The 18729-nt window shown below is 48.1% G+C and overlaps 1 protein-coding gene across 3 annotated transcripts in view; it reads right to left on the bottom strand.

The window, feature by feature from the left end:
- AGAP1 (ArfGAP with GTPase domain, ankyrin repeat and PH domain 1) overlaps positions 1–18729 on the bottom strand; it is a 549941-nt gene that overhangs the window by 182508 nt on the left and 348704 nt on the right. For all 3 annotated transcript variants that reach the window (XM_065880907.1, XM_065880908.1, XM_065880909.1), the window contains exon 10: positions 15381–15485. In XM_065880907.1, the coding sequence (XP_065736979.1) occupies positions 15381–15485 (105 nt within the window). The remainder of the gene's footprint in view (positions 1–15380; positions 15486–18729) is intronic.

Raw genomic sequence — 18729 nt, 5'->3', positions numbered from 1 at the left:
AAGAGAAGCCATTGTCAGATGCACTGCTATTCCCAAACTCCACTTAATACTATTTTCAAAGGAAACTCATCTATAAAGACATACGTAACACCATCCCTTCAAAGAGACCAAGCAAACGCTTAAGTCCAACATGGATGAATAGTGAACAATAGCCTCATCTATAGTCACAGGCACAGAGGAAAGTAATACCCTAAAAACACTATGAAAATAGTATCGTAAAACTATGCGAAATCTCCCGGCCACATCCTTTCAGATCACATCCCTCAAAGAAGACAATTTCTCCTTCTCTCCAAAGGATCAGAGTTACAATAGCAAAGGTAGCAGGCAGCTTCAAAGAGAAAAACCTTATGAGAATCAGTTTGCTTTCCCAAAGACAGCCAACAGAATTCCACTGTTTCACTTCTGGAGCTGCTTCGGAAAGACCACTTGACCAGCGGATGACAACGTGACCTGTGGCCACCGCAGGAAGAAGATACCTGGCAAATTGGATGTCAAATGGCGTCTGAGGCAAAGGCAACGCTTAGGACACCTGATTCTGAACCAAGGCTTTGCTGGGCCTGGGTAACTACCTAAGAGGTGGTAACGGAAAAGGTTGGTGAAGCGTCGTGGGGGATCCGTGGTGGCACCCTTCGCTTCCACAAGGAGCTCAACACCACTGAAGCAGGGCCAACCTCTCCGGTGCGTGTGCTCAAAGCGCTGGCATCCAACACATGTGGGCTCAAGTCCAACATTAGCCCAGGGGGAATAGGTTAATATAATATAAATCAAAACAGCAGAAAATTCTACGTTGAATTATGAATATACCTTTTGCTTCTTGACTGCATCTGTCTTGACTGACCTAGTATACTGAGCTTTACACTGCAAGAAAGATTTTTCTCATTTTAGGTTAAATTGAATATTACCCAGTTGTAACCCATGCGTGCTCAGACCCAGCCTATACGACAGGTCTCTCCCAGAGGCAAGCATGGTGGATATGCAGGCAGGTCTCTCCCAGAGGCAAGCATGAGTGAGAGTTCACAGCAATAAACTACAAGGAGCCAGCCCCATTCCCTGGCTCCACGACTCTTTTAATAATTAAATATGGCTTGAAACAACTGGACCAGTAGTTAGAGCTTGGAAATTCTGAGTTATGTAGGAATGTTCACCATAATGATAATTAGCTCTATCTGAACCACTTTAAAACTTCAGATTTCTTGGGATGAATTTGCTAGAACATGAAGCACTTAAAGAAACAGTTTTTTTTTTTTTTTTTTTTTTTGTGGTACGCGGGTCTCTCACTGTTGTGGCGGTTTTTTAAACACTTTTACAAAATGTTTATTTGTATATTTATTTAGTATCTGTGAGCTCTGTGAGGGCAGGGACAGTATCCCCAGCACCAAGCAAGTGTCTGACGCAAGACAGACACCACAGTGACTTTTTACTGAAGAAATGAAGAAGTAGGATTTACGCACTCGCGAAAGCAACTCAGACACTGCAAAGGAATGGGAAGGAGTAAAAGCATAGGGACACCACTTAAAGGAGTGCCTAAAGGAAGGGATGGCGACAAGAGATTTCCTAGAGGGAAGAAACAGATTTTTAAGACAGAAGAAGAGCACATACGTCTGTCTTCAGAGGACACTAATGATCGCTAAGCCTTTTCTTCTACCATTTGGCCCAACACAGGACAGGAAAATTCCCACTTCAGTTTTTGCCCGTCACAAAATTTAAGTACTTCTTCTAATTTCAAAACTTTCACTAGGCCTGTCTGGAAGTCTCATTGTTTATTTATTTTCCTGACGCGTTGCTTTTTTAGGAGTGAGTCTGTTTTCCTAACGCTACTTACTGCGCGCCCAGGTGGTTCACAGTAGTATGATCAGACTCATTTCAAATGAAAAGCAGTCAGTTCGCTGATTAACGTAGTTTTCTGGTTTCCTAAACCAAGGATGGATGTCCACAGGAAACAGTTAGCCTCCTCCGGGCCAGAGGATGGCCTCCGATGAGAGAGCCTGGGAGCCTCTGCCTGTTAGGAGTTGTGGGCTTGGGCCATGCTATTTAACCAGTCTGGGTCCCGATTTCCACATCTTGAAAAACAAGGGTGTTAATAGTTCTTGCCTCACGGATTGTTGTCCCGATTAACTGGAGACAATATACAAAGCGCTTGAAAGAATGCCAAAGCCCTTTAGAAATGCTGGCTCTACTGCTCTTCTCCAATAAAAATACTGAAATACTTGCCCTCTGATTTTATGTGGGCATTTCCCGAAGTGCGGGCAGCGTCCCCACTGGGGGTGGCCATTCCGACAGGAGAAGCCACGGGGGTGACCTGCGAAGCTAGTTTTCACTTCACAGCATAGGAAAAAAAAAAAAAAAAACTGTCCTCTGCAAACGCGTGACATTTTCTACATTTTTCTTCTTCTTTTTCTCCCCCCTCCTCCTTTTTCTTTTCTTTTTTTGGTGGGGGAGGCATGTACAGGGTAGTCAGACATTTTTATTGCAAAATGCCGTCTGGAAAAGATGCAAAACGAAATTGCTAACATGCAAGGGAGAAAAATAAGGGAGAAAAACAAAAGGCCCCCTTCCCTTTGCTTATTGAGTTCAAAGGCATAACAGGCAGCACCCTGTAGCAAATGGGAAGCTACACTAATTTTAAAGCCATAAAACGCTATCAAGTTCCCTGCGGGGCAGGACTACACTGAAGCTCGTGGCACCTAAATAAGATATGGTTCATTTACTTCGCAGCTTAGCCTAATGTAATCAGCGGCGTTTTAGCCTAGAGTTGTAACAGGCAAACAGCCGCTGCGGCAGAGGCGGGAACTCCCAGCCAACGGCGGGGCCGCGGCTAGATGGCTGTTGATTAGAAAATTTTTCAGTTTTGACAAGCACTTAATGAACATCAATCGCACCTTGACTGGTTTCCATCTGGGGCCACAGGCACACCTGAGAAGAAGCAGGTCTCTCCGTCTCCGCCTCTCCTTCCTTCCCAACACTGTAGCAACCAGCCGGCAACCAGGTTAGAACCGGAGAAGCACATACTTACAGAGCAGAATAATGAAATCCCATTTCTTGGCAGCAGGGAAAAAGAATATTCCCGCACTGTCCCCCACGTCCGATCTCTCCCACTGAGAGTTCTCCGGAGCGACGTGCCGTCAGTGAAGAAAACGGACGGGTTTGATTTATTTACCTTTCGCAAGAATTTCCGGCCATAATTAGTAACCCTCGAAAGGCCCGAAATGGAAAACCAAGTGATACAGATCGGGTACAAGGATGAAGCATCATACCGCGTACTGACAAGACAGTATTCCAAGGACTCCTCTGGAAGCTTTACTCAGATCCACAAGCTACATGGTTAACTCTGTACAGTTATAAAAACATATATATACTTTTGTGTTTTTTTGAAAAGCAAGAAGGCAGAAGAATTTTTCAATGTAGAAAAATTTTTAAGTTAGGTAGGGTCTAGGCTACCTGGTGGTTTAATTTCTATACAGATAGGAAGATTTTATTTGTCTGATCTCACCCTACTTACGGTCACTCTGTTCTCAACATCAAGACGTGTACTATGGTGAGCCTGCATTTTGGCCATTTTAACCATCAATCTAAACACTTTCAAAGCCCAAGGGCTACCTAAAATAAACAAGGAATTCCTCAGGGCAGAAATAAGAGTTTGATCAAGATTCTAACGTTTTTGTGTATGTGTAATGGGTATGAGTTTTCCAGTAGTCATCTTTTTCTAACAAAAGTTGTAGCTAGGGGCTTCCCTGGTGGCACAGTGGTTGAGAGTCCGCCTGCCGATGCAGGGGACACGGGTTCGTGCCCCGGTCCGGGAAGATCCCACATGCCGCGGAGCGGCTGGGCCCATGAGCCATGGCCGCTGGGCCCGCGCGTTCGGAGCCTGTGCTCCGCAATGAGAGAGGCCACAACAGTGAGAGGCCCGCGTACCGCAAAAAAAAACCCCCAAAAACAAAAACAAACAAAAAAAAAACCTTGTAGCTATTCCCTGAAAATATTTACACTACTGTGGCAGTATCATTCCATGGGTTTGAAATCATTGATATCTGGGAGAAATAATTTATCATACACTCTGAAACTCGCTGGATGAATGCCAAAAATATTTCCCAGGTCACCTAAAGAGCAGAGAGGGACAGCCTCCCTCACCTTTGGAGGGCACTTGGCAAACACAGAGAGAGCCCACGGCCCGTGTGGGCAGGGCTGGGTGGCTGTTTGCATGCCGCATGGGTTCCAGACCATCGTTCAGGTTATCAAACCTCCAGAACCCACCACGTTCATGACTGGGCCTAGCGAATTTCTCTGTGGTATTTCTCATCCAGGGCCCTCATTAATGCTGGGCATCTTTAAATCCAGCCATTCTCAGTAGTTCTCCCACACTGCAGTTTTTACATTAAAACCTCAAGCTCCAGAGAGGTGTTTGCACACCTACGTTCACAGCGGCATCATTCACAATAGTTAAGAGGAGGAAACGGCCCAAGTTTCCGTCCAACAAATGGATACACAGGATGTGGTATGTATACCTGGAACTGGTGCCGGGACCCCGACGGACACCAACATCCGCAGATGCTCGAGTCCCTCATATAAGATGGCACAGTATGTGCATATAACCCACACATATCCTCTGCGCACTTTGAATCAGCTCTAGATCGCTTCCAATGCCCAATACGATGTAAATGCTACGTCAACAGCTGCTGGCGAGCGAGAAATTCAAATTTTGTTTTTTGGAACTCTCCGGAATTTTTTTCCTGAATATTTTCGATCTGCAGTTGGTGGAATCCCTGGACTGTATATATCCAACGGTACTGTATGGATATACAATGGGATATTATTCAGCCTTAAAAAGGAAGGAAATGCTACAACACAGATGAACCTTCAAGACAGGATGCTAAGTGAAATAAGCCAATCACAAAAAGAGAAACACTACATGACTCCACTCCTATGAGGTAAACAGAATAGTCAAATTCATAGAAACAGAAGGTAGAAGCGTGGCTGGAGGAGGGGGAATTCAGAGTCAGTGTTCAATGGGGACAGGGCTTCAGTTTTGCAAAATGAAAAAGTATCGGAAACGGATGGTGGTGATGGTTTCACAACACTGTGAATGGCCTTATCACTCCTCAACTATCTGCTTAAAAATGGTGAAGATGGCAAATTTTATGTGATGTGTGTTTTACTACAAATAGAACAAAACAAACCCAAAAAACATCTCAAACTCCTGTCCAACCTTGGTGACCTTCTCTTCATTCCGCAGAAATGGAGCCTGGAAGTGACTGTGACACTTTCCTGTGGCTTAAAAACATCACACGGCGGCTTCCTTTCCTACAGTTTCAGAACTGCAGGGCTACAGGTGTGAGGACAGGCCCCGCGTTCGGCTAATCGTGCCATCGTTCTTTCACTCCTTCGACAAAACAGCACTGGCTCAATGTGAAGGCAACGCTGGCAACAGGACCCAGAATGTCTCCGGCTCCGAGGAGCTCCCAGTTTTGGGGGAGAATCGGGGCCATGAAATAAGGCAGGAGAACAGGGAAATGAGCCAGAGGGTAAGGTGCGGGCACACAGCAGCGGTGCCCACACAGGCCTGCCTAGCAGGGGAGGTGGCTTCCGGGAGGAAGTGACATGTAAGACGCCACCAGGAGGGGGCAGGAAAGAGCACTGCTGGTGGCAGCGACTGCATCTGTCAGGACCTGGAGCCCCCAGAACGCGGCCAGTGCCAGCAACTAAAAGAAAACCAGAGCTGTGGAGGAGGGATGGCGGGAGACTGAGGGAGCAGGTGAGGCCCGGAGGGGCCTGCTAGGGAGCAAGGACGCCGTCTGAAGTGAAGCGGGAATCCTCTCGGCACGGAACGTCTAAAAGAAACAAATGCAGGGATGGAAATCAACGTGTGACGTGAATTACAAGTGAGGGATCATGGGAAGACCTGCTCTTCTCCGCACTGTGCAGACAGGTTTTGGGAAACGCGATGGGCAGGTACCACTCTAGGAGAACCGAGCAGAACTGCAGTTCTGAAAGTTCAGGACAGGTAGGGGTTGGGAAGTCGTCTCTCTAGCTGTGACCTCTGAGGTCCTCCTGATGAATTCCCAGGGACTACGGTGGAGGAAGAGAGGCCAGCAGAGCAATCACCTTGAAAGGGGCCTCCTGATTCCAGGGAGCCGCCCAGTCCCAGGGCTCCACAGGGGCACCTCCAGGCCGCCACGGCGGGGATGGGGCCATGCCAGGAGCCGAAACCACAAATAAGGGGGCCCGCTCCATGGCTGCTTCTGTCCACCTGCAACCAGAAGGTATCGACTCGGGGCGGGGGCAAGCTGACGGAACGCCTCGGAAATCAAAGAAGGAAGGAACTGTAAGACGGAAGGAGGTAATGAAGTTTGGGAGGCCAGAGATGCAACACACCTTGATCCCATTCTGTAGATAAAACTGAATGAAGTTCCGCCCAGAGCCATGTGTATGTATAAACATAAGAGCCTATGCTCCTACGTTGACTGGAGAGGGGTGTATTTAAGAATACACTCTCCCATCAAGCGCCTGCTGTTAAGCTGCCTCGGTTCCTGCCCCCCTGGAAAAGGCAGAGCATTCAGTACGCCTTGAGGTGGACAAATCAACACCTCCAGATCCTTGAGGTGATTCCCACGACACTGGCTTGAAAGGCCAGGTCTGCCCTGAAACTGATCCGTTTGGATAAAGGGGCTGTGGTTGCTTCTGGGGAAGCAGAGAATGCTGGAGACTGAAGGACGTGAGCCTCTGTCCCATCCTCGACAAAGCCCCGCACACAGGGCTTATCCCTTCAGGCCCAGAAGCAGGAGACACACTTGGGATTTTCGGTGCTTCTCAGAGCTGTCTCCTGCCATCTGAGAAACGCTTGCAGAAACACCTGTCGCGGTCCAATGTACTTGTCGCGGTCCGATGTACCGCTTACAAACCCTTTCCCTCTTGTCTGAAACAGGCAGTGAGACTAGAGAACAGAAGTGCTCATTTGTTGCCATTAAGCTCCAGACCTTTGCTCCCTGATACCTACATATTTTCCTAACCTACCTTTACATGGATTGTTCTGGGTTCCAATACTGTTCTAAGATTTTATGGCATCCGTATCATGCCATTTGTGTGTGTGTTCTCTTCCGACCCCGACGTAAGCTAATCTATTCTTAGGGAGGTCTAGTTGTGCAATGTGGGTGGCTTTCTCCGTTCCAGTCTCACCAGAATTTTTAAAGCAGAGCCAGGATCACCAAGGACAGGTTTGGAGCCCAGGGCGCCTAGGAGCAAAGACCTGCCAAGAAGCTCCACGGCAGCCATGCTCCCTGCCATGTGGCCCCTACGTACGGGCTTGTGTGCTGAGCCCATGCTGGCCCTGGGCAGACGGGGGACCGGGCACAGTCCTTGCCCTCGGTGAGGCTACACTAGACGAAGCGGTACAGACGTGAGAGGCGCCAGGACAGGTGGGCAGCCTGGGAACCAGGTGTACCTCCCGTGGACAAAGGGCATGAAGGTCCACCTGCATGACGAGCATCAGACCGGAAACACAAGAAGCCAGACTGGAGAGGAACATGCAGACCGAGGACAGCTTCCGGCACTGCGGCTTTTACAGGGGTAGCAAGATCCCGTAATCATTCATCACAGAATGATGCAGGTTTGACTGCGGTGGTGGAACACAGCCAGGACACGCCAGACAGCATCTTCTCAGAAAGAAAGGGAGGCCTGACTTCTCTCTCAGGGTTATCAGTCATTCCACGATTCAAAGCTTCTACATCTGGAAATCTGGGCTTGGAATCTGTCTGTCTAGCCCTGTAGCCTGGCTTCTGCAATATTCTGGGGAAAACAAGGGAGAGGTTTTCCGAGTGTAACTCAATTCACCACCTCAAGAGACAGGGGTCTCCCTTCACGGGTGTGCAGCGGGCTGAAGGGACAGATTCTTAGTGAATCCTCAATCCTCAAGTAAAACGTCCCCATTTTATGTGAGGATTGTGTTATTTTATTTTTTACTTTTTTTACTTTTGGCCGCACCTTGCAGCTTGTGGGATCCTAGTTCCCTGAACAAGGATTGAACACGGGCCTTCGGCAGTGAGAGCGGACGAGTCCTAACAACTGGACTGCCAGGGAATTCCCAGGATTGTTATTTTAAATGACAGTTGCCAGCAGTGGGTACAGGCAAGAGTTGTTCTTACAACAAATGGTACCTTCCTTTCCACCTTTAACTATTGCTTTCGAGAAGCATACCTACTGGGGAAAGCATCTCACATCTTTTTGTTATTTTGGCATCAGTATCAGTAAACAAGTGGATTTTTTGGCCTGACTTTGAAACTAGAAACATACTGCAATCAGCATTCCGATGGCAATTCAGAGTTCAAGTCCATGGGGGAAAAAACAAGGAAATGTCAGCAACCTGCAGAATCCAAGGCTTTGTGGAGCCGGAGAGTCTAAGGCACTTGATTAGGAATGAATGTCCTGTAAGAAGGAAAAGCCCAGTTCTGCAGGGCAGGGAGAAATGACAGCACCCCAGCTGCTGCTATAACTCAGGCAACATACAGAATGGGAAAGAAATCCAGGAGGGAGGATTTCAAAAGTGTGAGCAACTCAAGCACATGTCAGCCAGGTGGGCTGTCCACACCTGCCACGTGCGCTCAGGAGGAAGCTGGGAGAACCCTCCTGGTCCGGGCACCATAAAGTCCTCGGCTTGACCTGCGGCCAAGAGAGAACTCTTACAAGTCCACTTAGGAATCCCCCACCCCCCCACACCTTTGTCAGGAGGAATTTCAGCTGTGCCCTCCACGGCAGCTCCTTCGACACGGAAGATGAATGGGTGGCGATGCTGAACTGTGCAGTGCCGAGGTCCAAGTTCCTTCTCATTATCCTCTCCATTTTTCTATCAAGGTATTCCCTAAGGCTCACATTCAAGTCCATAGAAAGGGAACTCAAGGCCCTCGGAACAGGCTGCCTTTCACCCACCCAGACTAGAAACCAGCAAAGTGTCACAAAACCTCGGGACAATAAGACGTGTCTCCCCCGCAAAAAGTTAAGCAGGTAGGGCTTTTTAAAGGTCTTGAAGTTGTACGATTTTCTCCAAGGATCAAAAAAATACAGACCACGGAGCAGCAGCAGAAATCAACAGCTTGCTTTTTATTTATTTATTTACTTTTAAAGTGTGTTTATTTTTATTTATCTATTTATCTATTTAGCTACGTTGGGTCTTCGTGGCTGCACGCAGGCTTTTCTCTAGTTGCAGCCAGCGGGGGCTACTCTTCGTTGCGGTGCGTGTGCTCCTCATGGCGGTGGCTTCTCTTGTTGCGGAGCATGGGCTCTAGGGCGCAGGGTCAGTAGTTGTGGCGCCCGGGCTCAGCTGCTCCGCGGCATGTGGGATCTTCCCGGACGAGGGCTCGAACCCGTGTCCCCTGCATTGGCAGGCGAGTTCTTAACCACTGCGCCACCAGGGAAGCCCAACAGCTTGCTTTTTACTATTTCAGTCTTATTTATATATTTAGGGCTGTCTTTGCAAAATGCCACGTGGAGATGAAAGAGCGGTTAAGCTGGTGAGTCCTGAAGCTCGGGTGACCAACTTCTCCCAGTTGCCTGGGACTTCCCAGGTTTTAGCACTGGACGTCCTGCATCCTAGGAAAACCAGGGCAGTCGATACTCTACAACGCCAAAGCAGCTTCGCTATCTTGGTTGAGTTTTCTATGTGTTATCTAAACTACGCTCTAGGTTTGTATTTAATTTAATAACAGCATCTTGAGAAAGAAGACGAATCAAATCAGCTGGCTTGTCTTCTGAGCCCGGGTCTTCGGCTTACCATGAAACTGACGCCACCCAGCAACTCCAAACTTGGAATGGGGGTGTCCTTAGAAGTCCAACTGACTCTGCGAGCCTCCATTTGCTAGGGGTTCCTGGTGACGATTTCAGACGCACACACTCTTAAGAGTCTGCAGTGATCTTGAGAAGACAGTAACAGCAAGCATCCCCTTGCAGTTAAAGGATCCTTTCTCTGGATTTCCAGAGCAGACGCTGTGCAGCCAGTTTCTCGATGTCTACCTGAAAATGCACACTGAGAAGGAATGAAGCCTGACTGTATGTGGAAGGGTAGGACGTGTGAGCTGAAGCTTCCCAGGCAAGTTCCACCTTCTGAAAAGGCGGCAGCCCAGGTCCACCACAGACCAGGCGCTGATACACTCAGTTACAGAGACAATGCCACGGACCTGTGGGTTCCTTCAGTCCTCCCCCACCGGCGCTGCTCTGCTCAGCTATTCTGCCCCTGCCATCAGACCGCACGGCTATCCTTCCCCAGTGCGGGAACCACCGATCTTTAGGAACACCTAGGTTGAAATCCACCATCACTTCTTCCTCCTATGCCTGCATCTCCTCCTCTCTACCTACAATGCAGGAGGGAGGGGGACCCCGTGAGCCCAAGCCAGCCACTGCTGACGGCCCCCGAGCCTCTGCGGAAGAGCGGAAGCAGGCCAGGAGGGGTGGCAGTGGGCGAAGGGTGGGGTTGAGACTTCACGGACCACAGAGTGAGTAAATCTGGGGTCCAGAGGCATCGCTGATATCAACTTGTAGGGAACTTCCTCCGTCTGGGTGGGATCAATGTTTGGCCCACTTTCCCTCTCATTTCCAGATGATCACTTCCTATGATCTGGCCACACGCAGGCGATTCTATTCCATTGCCCGGAGAGGGCCTCTCCTCCCTAAGAGAAGTGTTTAAGGTTTTCAACAACAGGAAACATGCCTGGGGTGAAAAAGCTTCCTTCAGTGATGTCTATCTGCGGTACAGGGAAGGCTGAGGGACACCTGTGCTACAGAAATGGCAGAATGAGGCCAAGCTGTGTGTCAGAGGGACCAAGGATCTTGGGCTCCTAAATAATCTGTGTAGGAGCTGAGATGAGGCTTGGGGTGAAAACCAGAAAGACACATCCGGGATGATGCCATCGAACCGGGCCGACTTTGAGGGCTTGGGAAGATGTGGCTGTGAAAGGATGTGCCAGAAGGGAAATCTGAAGCTACGGTGACCAGTGGGAAGTGATGTCCTGGGGACACCACCCGAGGTCCCCTTCTATTAATCTTGTGCATGTGAGCTCTGAGGGGGACAGGCCATCCAGGGGCACCAGCGTCAGATTCCCTGGCAGCTGACCCATTCCAAGCACTCGGTGAACTTGGTCTCACACCAACCCCACTGCCGGCTGCAAAGCTGAGGCCCCCCAGTTTCATGACTGCCAGCCTGTTTCTTAAGCCCCAGTTTCTGACAAGCCAGAGCATGTCATCCTGCTAGGATTCCACAAGCTGGGCACACAGCTGGGGCCACACACTGACTGTTTATTTTGTCCAAAGGCTGGGTCTGTTTTCTACCCCAGCAACGCGTGCGAGACATCTGCTGGGACTGAAACTTGTGCTTCGGGTCCAAAGGATGATCTTTACATAAACACTTCCACAGACACCTGTGTAATAAGGAAACCGTATCTGTTTCCCTCAAGAATAGAAATGACCTCTTCTGGGAGATCTTTTTTTTTTTCGGTACGCGGGCCTCTCACTGTCGCAGCCTCTCCCGTTGCGGAGCACAGGCTCCGGACGCGCAGACTCCGCGGCACGTGGGATCTTCCCGGACCGGGGCACGAACCCGTGTCCCCTGCATCGGCAGGCGGACTCTCAACCACTGCACCACCAGGGAAGCCCCCGCCTTTTTTTAAGGGAAGTGGACAGTCTCCCGCTTCCACGGCGCCCGAAGTAAGTTAAAGGTAGAGCCCAGTGCTGCTGGAGCATCCTGTCCAAGAAGACATCTGAGAAAACCAGCACTGCTGGCAGCCCAGGGGAGCTGAGGCGGTGATGCGGCAAGGCTGGGGAAGGAGAGGCTTGTGGGGCGGGCAGCTCGGTCCAGCAGCAAACTCCGTACCCTGTCATAAACTCTTGGCCTTGCCTGCCTGCCGGTCCAGGCACACTGGTCAGGGTGGTCATCTGGGATCTTAAATCGGCCAGCTAACGAAGGAGCTGTCTAGACCAGCCCCTGCAGAGGGGGTCCAGCCTTACAGACCACGCTCTCTGATGCAGGCAACACTCTGCGGGTGACGCACTTTGACTGCAATAGAACAATTCAGGGCCCTCACCACGCTGGCCTGCTTCCCCACAAGCTTGATTCAGTCGTTTACTCTTGCTCCAGTCCTCCTTGTGTGCAAGACCCCGCCGAGATCCTTGGGTTCAACAGGACACCACGTCGAAGGTGACCCGTGACAGAGTCAGGGTCCAGCCTGATGGAGTCCGTGTGCAGTGCCGGTGCGCACAGGAAATGAATGCCTGTCCACCAAGAGGAGAGCCACACGGCCACAGGTAAATGCTGGTTTTGAAGGGGCCGCTGGGGCTGCTACAGGCCCCAGCTAACATCTGTTTGAATGATACACGTTTGGTGCATCTCAAGCCTATTGCTCTCAGACGCCCAACCCCACCCCATTACAGGCGCATCACCTTATTGGAATCCCACCCTCCAAAAAGCATACCAGTTTCCTTTTTGGTAAATAAATTAACCTCATCGTTCAAAGTTACGAGGATACACGGGAGCTGGCACAGCTATTCCACCAAGAGGACAAACACAATCTTTGTAGAAAACTATCTGAAGATGTCAGACTGTTTAGCCAAGTTCTTTTCCTTGGCTCCCTGGAGAGGAACAGGCTGTCGGTTCTGCTCCTTGAGATCAGTGCAGGTCCCCTGCTCCATGGCCAGTACGAGGGTGATGACCGACAGTACTGAAACCCAAAGCCACCATCCTGGGCAAGATTTCCCCAACATTTAACCACTTAGGTCCTCAGCACAAGTGGCCAGTAAGCTTAGCGGTCCTTCTGCCATAATACATCTCGGAGATAACCCAGGGAGTGAGTGATACAGTGTGATCAGTGTTTGAGACCATTTGGTTCTATCACCTTTCGAAACTTTCCAGACCCATTCTCCATGATGCAGAACTTTGGGACTTGAGTTAGCAACACATCTGCATGCTCCCAAATTTCTTATTAAGGAAAGTCAGGATTCTGCCCTTGGACATCCCCTTGAATACCTCCTCCCATCTGGAACCAAAGAATGCCAGTCTAACTCAGCTGCTGGGGATCTGTAGCTCCCAACAACTTAGACTAGAACAGATCCGTTCCAGGTACCTGCCGGAGAATATACCTGAAACTCACTGCCCTCTAAACCTTCACCCAAAGCTTAGCTGTAGAGACAAAATCGGTGAAGGATTACAGTGAAGGTCATGCCACCCCGTCATGCTCCAGTAATTCCAAATCTACTTCTAGGTTAAGCCACTCCCTTAGGGAACTGTGTACCTGCATCAGTAATTCCAGTTCCCAAGAGACTGGCATTAACTGAAATGCACTTTAAAACGACCCTGGCTCTTGCCTGCCCTACAATTACATAACAAAGCCCCACTGTGCTCCTTTGCTGGATTCCAATAATATCCATGCATACATAGGAAAAAAAAAAAGACAGCACTGAGGGCCACGAGAAGCAGCAGACTGTGTGGGAGAATGTTTGAAGAACCGACGCTGATTACATCACCAAGAGGTTGAGATGAAAAGCAAGTGGGCATCAGCCCTCCTACAGGAATGTTCCAGTACCATCGTTTGTTGTTATCATCTTTCCCCCTTGGCAAGTAGGAGCAAATGCCCCTCTGATGGCACCTGAGCTTAGCAGGTGAGCGTAAGGTGACTTAAGATGCATCGTCAATCAGATCTCACTTTTTTTACTTCCCAGCAAGAAGATGGTGATTGCACGTCTCCCTCTAAGTAACACAAAGCAAATGGGTCAATAATTAGGCTTCGCTCTCTGACGGGGTCTTTGGAAGAACTACGCCAGGGAAAAAGGGCAGCCTCCTTGTTGATGGAGCAGCTCTGCGGAGAGAACCCCAAAGACCTGGAGAGGGACAGGAGCGTCACAGGCAGGTCTCATGGGATGGTATTAAGTCTCTGATTTGGAGGTCACTGGAGAAGCAGCCTGACTCTACTCCCCAAATAACCCCAAATAAATCAAGCACAAAGGAATTTCCTCTGTAAAAGAAGGAGTATATATCTCAAAAGTCTACTTAATGGTGAAGCATGGGAAGCATTCCGTCAACGGGAGAAACACACCAGAGACACCTAAAGAAACATGCTTTTGAACACGGTTCAGAAAGGTGAAGCCACTGCTGTAAGACAAGAGGGAAAGGGGCAATTCACCCCGGCAAGCAAATTACACAGCGAGGGTACCGTCCGTTACCCATCCTATTGGAAAGGTTTTTGAAAAAGGGAAATGTTCCTGAGAATGCAGGGGAAAAAGCCAGAGGAGATGAACTGATACCGTCTTTCCAGGAATTTGGCACTACATACCCAAAGCCCACAAAAGCATACACTGTTCAACTCAGGAAGGCTACGGGTAGGAATCTGCGGGAAATGGATGAGGACACAGAAGTGTCAAAAGAAGACACTGATTAGAGTTGCTTACAACAGCAAAAATCACTCAAAATGTCAATTTACTGCCAGACGTCTGTTCTGGAGATGCTGTTAAGTCAGTCAGGGCACGCGTGCAGAATGAATGTTACGTAACTATTTAAAACGGTGGCGCACGTTTGCTGACACGGGAAGGTGCCTATGATCCTGCATCGTCTAGGAGAGCAGGCCACGTGCCATGTGCACAGGGGGACTGCACGCTTGTGGAAGGGAGAAGCACAGGGTGTAGAAATGGCCGGGGACATACAGCCCAAAACGTGAGCAGTCACGTTTTCCAGTGGGTATTTGGGGATTTTCATCTTTTGCAGTACGTTTATTTCTAACTTCTTGTCAGTCACTGCGCAATCTTTTTTAAAGTATTTAAAATGAAAAGCTTAACAACGTGATACAATCAAACAACCAGCTAATATTATATATTCTAATCTACGCGTTTGTCTACATCAAGGCAGATAAACATCACGCAGGATTCAGGGAATGTGTCGTTCTGGAATAGGCATTACACCCCGTCTTCAGGTTTTACCACTTCTAAAAGAGCTCACCGTGGGTGGAATGTCTACTTGCCCCCCACTGATGAAATTAATTGTCTTTTAATCTATCTTATAAAGATCACCAGTATCAGAGATTCTATTACACAGAGAAAACGAACTTGCCTCACAAACTGGTGCGTGTTCTTATCGGACGATAAAAACTGACTCATGAACTGCATGTAATTCTTGTTTTGGTTCTCAGCTGCTCAAGCGGACCCTGGGTTCCCTAGTCTAGATTTTCAGACAGATCTCTTTTTTTTTCTCCTTTCTCTTTTACTACTTGCTCCTGTCTTTTTACTCTCACTTAAAATTTTTACTCTCATTTAAATACTACTTTAACCTCCAACAGAGCTGAAAGGCTTGACTGTGCTGGGATCCCCTCTGCCCCTCCCCGCCCAACACCTGCTAATTTCTCCGAAGGAGCGATACTCACATGTAAACTTGGATGATAGGTCAGCACACCATTGTCACACAGGGTGACGTATTTCTTTTTCCATTCTTTGTTCAGTGATTTGCCACTTCGCTTCAGCAGCATGCCCTGTAAGGAAAAAGGAGGCAGACAGAAATTAGTAAATATAAATGATATAGTCCTGGGTCCATTTTTTAAAAAAAGAGCAGGCACATAGGTAATTTTTAAACTGTTAAACTTTCATTTTCTCTATGCCATCTTCAAATGGAAATGACACATTTTTAGCTTGGTAATTTGATTTTCTCCTTTCTTTTTCATACGATATATTTATAGTCAACCGATTTCCTTTTGTGTATGTGTGTGTAAAACTTAACTTTATGCCATTAATGAGTGCTAAGATACGCCATTGGTTCAACAAACATAATACAAACCATCCTGATGTGCTACATCATACCTTTTCTTATAGCTAAGTTATAAGCACATGGAGCCCCTAAAGGTATTAAAAAGGAACCTGCATTTCCTTTTCTAAAAATAAGACAGTAACCATATTCTTACCTTATGATATTTACAAATAACATTTTTTATAGTTTTTCATTTCAGATCTTAATTTATTAAAAATGAAATTCCATTTGCAAACTTAGCAACGGCATTTAATAGATGAACTGTGTATAATTTACTTTAACCCATTTTTAATGAAATCACATTAGGGCTTCTTGAAAACCATTCAAGACTGGAAACCAACACACTTCGGAAGTATATTTGATCCAGTCTTCCTTAGATGACTGATGAGAGTTTATTCTTGTTTTAACTACCAATTCCCAGCCAACCTTCTGCCTTGTTTGTAGGTTTTCCTGAGTTAAGAAAACCGAAGGCAGCCCTGAGCTCTGCCAGGCCCAGCACCTCGACTTTGCACTTTCTCTTTCCCTTTTGGGGCTTCGCGCCTTCCGTACTCAGTCAATTTCAACTTGAGCTTTCACATCTGGGTTCGTCTAACTCCTGTTCACGGAAAAGAAAGAAAACAGAAGAACCTCCTTCCTTGCCCTTCCTCTTGCTGCCCATTTATAAACCTACATAATGAGGATTATGACTGAGAACACATAAGACTAATGCTAGTGAAGTCACCCAGATCGAGGCAGAAAGAATGTTGTAAGTCTGAGATAGAATCCGACACCTTAAAGAAGCAGAGGCAGCCTGAGTCCCCTTGGGAATTTTTACCAGCCTCCATCCACCTCCTGACTCTCTTGATCGGAACCAAAATACAAGAAAAAAATCAAGTAAGCGTTTTTCTATGTAATAGAATTAAGTTCCAGTTAATTACCAATATTGTGACATTAGTTTTACACCAAAGTTTACAAATATAGTGGATTATGAACCAACTCGGGACTCCGACCACAAACGTTCATTGTCGCTGAAAGAAAATATTTCAAAGTTTGAGGCAACCCACAAGTAAACCATTGGAAGAGCCTTTCTTTCCAAGTTCTTACTTAAAGAAAGCACGTGACATAAAGCTGCAGACCTTGATTTCTTGGAATCTCAACCAATATACACCAAACATGGCACTGAGACCAACAAAGGGAAGCAGGCCCAGAGGAAAATTTTACTTAAAAACCAAGGCGACGCAAGTTCCAGGACGTAGTAAGAACCAGTGGGAGAGGGGTGGTCACCACTGGTGACAATGAATTAGTGACAATGAAAAAGCAACACTTAAAATCATGAAATGTCCCTCCCTGGTGGGATTTCTAAGATATTAAAACTCAGCATAATAAAACGGGACACAAGTTCTTCTGCAGGCTCACATTTTCCCACCACCATCCATTTTAGCTGGAATTCCAACAATACCAGGGGCTGGGGTTACTACGTGTCACTGGTGGCTGAGAGCCGCCCTGGGCCTCAGAAAGCTTTTCCTCCAGCCTCAAACGAAATGCAGGCCTCAGGTCACACCCCGGGGCTCCGTGCAGAGGGACGTACAGAAGTCTTTCAGCTAGCACGTGGGCACTTTCAAGAGCAAATCCTACGCTCCCTGGTGAAAGGTATAAAGACTTATTTCTTAAGGGAATAAAGGGAAAATTTATCAGGAGGCCATGTGAAGAGACGACGTCATAGTTTTCTGGGAAATTAAATTAGGCCAATTTGTTTGGTCCTAGGAAAACTTAATGTCTTGTTGAAAAAAAAAAAAAAAATCCAAGTCTTGACAAATCTTGTTGAAAAAAAAAGAATTCAAATCCAAATCTTGATTATTCAAATGCTGCAACATTCAGCAGACCTGAACACCCTGGTGGCCTAGGAACCATATTTCGGCCCTTAAGTCTTGGCCCCAGCTGGGTTTATTATCCCACCCCTCACAGCCCACTCCAAGACTGCAGCAGAGACTGAACCGATTGGCCGCCTGGCTCCCCATGTCGTGCTGCGCTCAAGATGGGGTCGCCCAGCCGCGGGTCTGGGCAGAGCTGGACCAGGGAAGGCGCACTTTTCTTTCAGCGGCTTGAGTGCTAGCAGGGGCTGATGCGTTGCTAAGGGTCGTCATTTTTCTCTCTCTCACTCGCTCCCCGTAAGAAGCAGGGCAGGGGTAGCAGAGTTATGACGGCTCCCTCGTTACAGACGTGTACTCTGACCACAGAGGTAAAGGAGCTCGTTAGTGATGGGAAGTGACAGGACCAGCCACCGTGCTCTCTTCATTCCTGCCATTAATTACACTGAGCTGCTAAGTTCTGGCCTGTGGACAATGACCACAATGGTCAAACTGACCAGTGTCCCCACCACTGCCTGGCCTACAGCCTTCAGTCTCGAAGCACCAGCTCGTCCTCCCAGGGCACAAAACCCAAACCTGAGAGCGGCGGGTCACCCAGGATCCTGGCAGGCACCTCCAGTCCGGTTCCTCTCTTGAGAGGGCACTGAGAATCCAGGATTGCAAGGGAATATAAAATACCAGTAGCACTCGGTCTGGTATTTTACATTCACGCAGTGAAAGAACAGATAAGCACCATTCTAACATGAACAAATTCAAATCTGTTCCTGAAAACACATTGTATATGGATCCAGAGGAAGGGCTTTCTGTTTGCTAAATCTTAAGAGTACCCTGAAAATGCCCTAAACTCTGAGTGTCCTGGAGAGAGGGGAGACCGGGACGAGGATTTATGGAAGCAAATCTCCAGCCTTACTAAAAGATCCCAGGAAGCGGGTGGTCAGGCTGTTGCAAGTGGAGAAGGCCAGACCTCTTGATGGGGTGGAGAAGGTCAACGACGCATAGCGGAGCCAACGGTCCAGGAACGGCGCCCTGGACTGAGCAGGGAATGCAGGGTCCACATCTGCATTTCCAGATTTCCTGATGACCCAAGAGAAGAAGAAAAACTGGAGCTTTAAGTGACGGCTCCTT

Source organism: Phocoena phocoena, chromosome 7 (assembly GCF_963924675.1).
Source record: "Phocoena phocoena chromosome 7, mPhoPho1.1, whole genome shotgun sequence".
Lineage (NCBI taxonomy): Eukaryota > Metazoa > Chordata > Mammalia > Artiodactyla > Phocoenidae > Phocoena > Phocoena phocoena.
The sequence above is the reverse complement of the archived record's forward strand: the minus strand, read 5'-3'. Positions and strand labels throughout refer to the sequence as shown.